At 37.7% G+C, this 6,585-nt stretch overlaps 1 protein-coding gene across 1 annotated transcript; it reads left to right on the plus strand.

Annotated features, from left to right (window-relative positions):
- Positions 1-2,060: 2,060 nt before the first annotated feature.
- Positions 2,061-3,142, plus strand: LOC117462118 (C-C motif chemokine 8-like). The gene is made up of 3 exons (XM_034104191.2): positions 2,061-2,154; positions 2,258-2,372; positions 2,685-3,142. Exons 1-3 carry the CDS (start codon positions 2,088-2,090, stop codon positions 2,947-2,949), a joined length of 447 nt encoding a protein of 148 aa, XP_033960082.1. The 5' UTR covers positions 2,061-2,087; the 3' UTR covers positions 2,950-3,142.
- The last annotated feature ends 3,443 nt before the right edge of the window (positions 3,143-6,585 follow it).

Consider the following 6,585-nt stretch of genomic DNA (forward strand, 5'->3'; position numbering starts at 1 on the left):
CTTGGATGTGGCCTTAGTATGTTCTCCAGTGTGTGTACGTGTGTGTTCTGTGCTCGGTGGCGGCATCACACACCATCCAAGTTCTCATTGATTTTAATGACAGGACATTTGGGACGACAGGCGTAGGAGTACCTTGGTATTTGCTGTTGTTGTTGGCTGAAGAATTCAAAGGCATGAGGCTAGCTTTAGCTTACCATCCTGACAGCAGCTGGACGGCCAATCCGGTGTTACCTTTTGCATTTGTTGTTAAAATGGTATAATGATGTGCTGGCTGAGTTGTAGGCTACTGTATGTTTCGGGCTCACCTCTATTTATTTCCCCTGTTTTACCGTGATTCCTGTTGTGTCTCAGTTTCCCTTCAACTCCTTCTTAACCCATAAGAACCCGGACCCATTTCTTCTTTTGGGGAAATTAGGGGAACATCATTTAGACTAAATAGACCACCTAACACATTTCTGATAAGAACCCCCCCTAGTGTCAGATATCTGAAATGTGACATATATGTCACATTGGGCTTTAATGGTAAAATAACTCTTATATATAACTTCATTAACGAGGATGATTGGTTTAAATTATTTTTTACATTCTTTGAATTGAAGAATAAAGAATATATTAACTAAATATAATTGAATCAGCTAAATTAACTGAGCAGATCATAATAATATTTCTAATTGTGCATATATGTCACTTTGGGTTTACAATGAAAGTTTAGGGTTAAAGTCCCGATGTGACACCAGTGTCACAGCGATGGTTGTCTCATTTGTTTCATATCAATTTGATCAAGAAATGTTTAAATGTAAACAGGTTAAATGTAATAAAGGACATGTTATGTAAGCATTTTAATTCTTAAATGGCTTGAATTTGACCTTTAGCAACAAACAACAAGCTTTTGAAATGTGTTAGTCTGGCACATGGACATCTTGGACATGTTGTTATGGGAACACACAATCACATGTCCTGGACCATGACCCACCAGACTGTTCAGCGTGTGTCACGTAGGGACTTCATGAGATAACAACAAGGCTAAAGCTGTATAAGGAACTTTCCAGAACATGTGAAGTTCATGTGACACGCGTGTCACGGTGGGTCCTTATGGATTTCGAAGGATTCTTTTTGTGTCGATGTTTATCTCTCTGCTGGTTTGTACATTATTACCCACACCTTGTTTCACTTTCACTTTTTTATGCTTATTTTTAAATAGCTTTAAATTGAGTCCATTTGTTGTCAGTTTGCCTGGTTGCATGGTTGGTTAAACGCTTTGGTAAAACATGAAGATGACAAATGCCTCCTTCTTTATACATCATTCATGACCTTTCCTTTCCTGTGTGTCCTCTATTATAACTACTAAAACTACTATCAATTTGTGTTTCAATACTAATTTGGATGTTTTATTTTATATATTTTTAACCCGTTCCTCTTGGTTGTTCAAGTCTGCGGGGAAAATCAAATTGGCTAATTGTTGCCATTCAAAACTACCATCTTTTTTTATATCTAAGGCTGCTGAGCTTCTAGTTAGAAAGCTAGACAGAGCCTGACTGAATACCAGGAAGACGTTTCCACAGACCTGATCTAATATTTAATAAAATAATTTAAAACTTAACTTACAATATATAAAAATGCTCCTTTCAGAAACCAAACTTGTATACATATAGTGACTCAAAGAGGCAGCTTGTGGCTAAGTGTAAAGGAAAGTGATGAAGCAACACTGTGTACTCTGTGGCCAGGGCTGTGGTAATGGACTGTTTCTAATCTTTGGCTTGACAAAGGTGAACTCATTCTTTCCTCTCCCCACTGTGCGGCCACAGCTATGATGCGCTCCGTTATGACGAGAGGATGGGGCTGAGGCGGAAGGGGCTTGTGTTTTATAAATGCCAGAACAAAACTTGAATGATCAGAAAGACAGAACGAAGTTAGCCAATTGGAAAATACATACATTACACAGCAGCTGTGTGAGCAAGACTGTGTAGAGTACTTGTATTTGAACACTTCTCTATCAAGCAGCAAGATTACATTCTGTGAGTGATTCACATTGTGTACTTTTGTGTTGAGAGATACTTCACTCAAAAAAAGAAAGACAAAGCCAGAAGATGACATTCAGCCTGGTGTTAGCCGCTCTTCTCTGCTTCACCACATGGATGAGCACGGTCCATGCAAGTGAGTACTACTAAGGAATTTCAGGATTTTGGATTGAAGTTGTGGTCTGACTGCTTATTAGTTATCGGTACTAATCTTTTGTTTCATTGTCTGTTTTTTTAAGCCATTGGACCAGAATCCAGCTGTTGTCTCCAGTGTTCTACAACCAGAATCAAAGCAGAAAAGATTCAGAATTACACCATTCAGTCTGAAGGCATCTGTCCAATCACAGCCATAGTGTAAGTGTCCATGCAAATTCACACTGCAGAGATGTAGCGTTATTTATCAAATGTCCACATGTAGTCACAAATAAATTACAATATATTTCTTTGAATAACAAAAAACAACAACAGCTAATTTTGTATTGAGTACCTCTGGTTGTACAATGCAGATCAAGTATATGTGTGTGAAATGTTAACTCTTCTAAAAAGTGAGAAATCTAACTTTTGTTTGGATGAAATATGGCACCAAAAGATAATTTGTCCGAATTGAATAATTTTTTTTTGAAAAAGCATTATGATACAATTGAAAAAAATGACAATTCATTACAGGTTTCGCACAAAAAGTGGAAAGAGGATTTGCTCCAACCCTAACATTAACTGGACAAAATCAACCATGAAGAAAGTGGACAAGAAAAAAGAAGAACAAGCATTGCAACTGAGGAGACAGAAAGAAGAAGGACCAACAAGCAGCATCACACCAGCAGTGTCCGCCACATCAAAAGAGGCACCACCACAGAGGAGATGCAAAAATGGAAAAAAATGCCAGGGGAAGAAGACCAGGAGAGGGAGGAAGGGGCAGAGAAAACGTGCGTGAGGAATAACAAGACAAATCAAAGATACCACAGTCAGCAAACATTACTCTTTCCTTGTGTACTTGTCCTGCTATACTGCCTGAAACTGATTTTTATATTTTATTTGTATTCATGATCAAATATGCATTGTATATATAAATATTTGTATATCGTACTTTTTTCCAATCAACTGCAAATAAAGTCTTTTTGAGCAAATGTGGTGTTTTTTTTAGCAGATGGAACATAATGCGAAAAAAAAAAATGGTATGTTGTAGTATTTTTTTTAATTTACACTACCTGTTCTGTGTGTGACGCACACACAGCACCAAAGAAACCATACAGAACTGAATGTCACAGTAAGATCAAGCTGTGATAATAGAAATGTAAAAAGTACTGCAATTGGTTATATCTTTTAAATATACTGCCAGTCCAAAAAGAAAGTAACCAACTGGATTTAACTAACCAAATCTTTTCGAGCCTTCCATTGGATAATTACTGCAATGATTAATATACTTCAGCAGGCAAAAGTTCTTTAACCCTAATTGATGCAGCTTCTCATTTCTTAAACTATCATGTCAGAAGACATGTCCTGTGGTCGTGGAAAGGATGTTAATCAGTTTCAGAAGGGTCAAATAATTGGCCTGCATCAAGCAAAGAAAACAACTAAGGAGATTACTGACTAAAATTGGGTTAAGAACTGTCCAACGCATTATTAAGACCAAGTCAATGAATCTTGATTTACCCTGTTCCAGAGTGATGGGCTCAGGGTAAGAATAGTGGCGAATTAAGTGATGCACCCATCATGATGATACCATGCATGTGGGGGCAGTGTTATGATATGGGATTGCTGCAGTTGGTCAGGTCTAGGTTCAGCAACATTATGTTATTAATGTTATGTTCCCAAAGAATGAGGTCATTTGACCATATGAATATGGTCAAATGACCAAGATTTTGGCGGAAAATGTATGCAACTCTGGACAGAAATACATTTTGTGATTGAAACGATGCCACGGCGACTGTGTGCCGTACTCAAAGCTAAAGGTGGTCCAATTAAATATTAGAGTGTGCAACTTCTTTTTTGACGGGCAGTGTATTTGATAAATATATTACTTAGTACCCTTCCTCTAATGGAGTCTAAACCTACACATAATTGTCCACATCACATCTAAAGTTGCAAACAAGCTTCTATATGTGTACCTGGTGTCTAAGTCACGCAATATAAGTGTTCATATTTCCTTGTAATGTCAATGCCTTTCAAAGGTGTTGTTTGGTTTTATTTGAAACTGTGGGGTCCCATGCCACCACAACTACCACATCCTGAGTACTCATGCGAGCATCTGTCTATGTAAGTGCATGTTCTCTGTAACCTAATTCAGCAGAAGAATTATATCGAGACCGTTTCCTTTGTTCTAAGAAAAATAAACAATGTCACAAAACTGTATATAAAAGTCATGCTAAACTGGGCATGTATGACCACTGTCAGAGTCGGTAGAAACACACAAATGAACGTCAATTATACCAAGTATGTTTCTATATGTTTTCATGTGAAAGTGGATGAATCCATAGATAACCATCACTCAAATGCTCATTTTAACACCTTTTAAGTTATTGCTTTGGTTTCACACCAACTATAATGTCTGTTTCACTTTCAAAGCTCTCACCTACACAGTTTCAGCAAATAAACGTTCGTAAAAACCCCACTCTGTACATTAAAAACAGACAGACAAAGTTGGTGACCAGCTAATAAACAAAGTGCAGTGTTTAACAACGATGGAGCTAGGTATTTTCTCAAGAGACTTAAACAGTGCTAAAACAAGCAAATATGTTTGACTTACATTCATCAGATTGTCGGAAGCAGACTCAAATTGAATGCTAATGTTGCTCCATGTCATCAATTTAAAACCGAGTGATAAAACTTATATAAAACACATAATGAAATCTGATGTTGTACACAAACAAAAAACATTCTTAGGTTTCAGGATGAGGCAAAAAAACATTTGGTTAGGTTCAGAAAAGATAGTGGTTTGGGTAAAAAATAGGTTTAGGGTTAACACTTGTAAAGTGAAAATGTGTTGGTTACCCTTTTGCATGTTACCTTTATAATAGACCAATGTGACGTTTATAGCTTATTGCTCTGCTGCCATGTTGGATACAAACAATGGTTACAGGTTTACCAACCTGTAGAATATAGAGATTACTAAAAATGTATAGATACAGGGGTAAATGTCAGTCAAAAGTGTCCTTAAGGTATTGGATTTCACAGGCCAAGCCCATGCCTATTGTTGAATTGTGTTCGTTGTTCTCGCGTCCAGGAGAGAAGTTAAAATAAAGAGACTAATGGAGTCTCTGAAAAGGTTCAATTTGGTACTTTAATTAAGTAGAGTGGTAATGAAACAAACAGGGGAGTAGTGGAGAACAGCAGCTGTTGTCTCGAAGTAGTTCCGGTGGAAAGAGAGCGAACAAAGCCTCGTCGCCACCTATCTATATATATCATGATTAGGGTTGGGTATCGTTTGAATTTCCACGATTCCGATTCTACTTTTCGATTCCGGTTCTTAACGGTTCTCGATTCCGGTTCTTTGAGGGGCAGGGTAAAAAAAATGTTACATGCTTCTTCCACCAAAAAAATTACATTTATTCGAGAAACTTTTACACAGGTTAGTTTACAGTAATATTCACATTAATCAGTCTGTTTATATTCACTGCTATGTAACTGTAACCTGAGAACCACTGAAGCTACAACAGTGCAACAGTCCAACTTTTAAAGAACAGTTCTTGTTGAGAAAAACCAGCATATCTGCCTTCTCAGGCATACCGGGAAGAAATGTTTGAACATTTTAAAGTAAAATGCTTCAATCTGGTACACTTTAAGCAGAATTACTAGAGACTAGATCTAGGGGGTACAACTCTAAACACCCATATGAAAAAGATCGGTTCACATTTGAATAATTAAATAAGTATGTGAGCATAACCAGTAACCTACCATAGCCAATAACAAATACATGTAATTTTTGTTGTTCATTCATATCTTATTTTACTATTTTATTTATGCATATTTTTTGTATCTCTCCAGTTTAAAACGATATGTCTGGTTTACTGTCCTATAGTATACATTGGAATGATTTCAAACCTGTTTTATCCCAATAATTATAAAGGAGAGCCTTGGAAATATGTGTTTACGTAAATTGTGATCAAAACGTTTGAGACCCACTGAGATAACTTAGACTAAAGTGAACTATCTCAACCCTCAGAGTCCTTTACCTCCTTTAGTCTGACTGGAGAGGACTCTCTTCCACATCATTGTAGAAACATCTTCTTCTTCCGTTAGAGCAGCTAGCACAAGATGCTAATAACAACAGCGCCCTCCCTTTCTCCCTCGCACTTTGGCTGTGAGCTGCGGTTGCCAGATAAGCCAACATCCCCCATTTTCATCACTTACAGCGCCCATCGTACAGGGGAAATGAAAATTGTAACCGGGATGAAAAGGGTATTACATTTACTTAATTATGAATGTTGTTACATCAAGGCCAACAATTAGGATGAGCACCAACGGTCAAAACAAATTGTTTTCCTCCCAGAGCTGCCAGCGCAGCGCCTCCACAGATCTGGCGCCCTAGGCGAACATCTATAACGCCAGTGCGATGGGCCGGCCCTGGTCT

Source organism: Pseudochaenichthys georgianus, chromosome 17 (assembly GCF_902827115.2).
Source record: "Pseudochaenichthys georgianus chromosome 17, fPseGeo1.2, whole genome shotgun sequence".
Lineage (NCBI taxonomy): Eukaryota > Metazoa > Chordata > Actinopteri > Perciformes > Channichthyidae > Pseudochaenichthys > Pseudochaenichthys georgianus.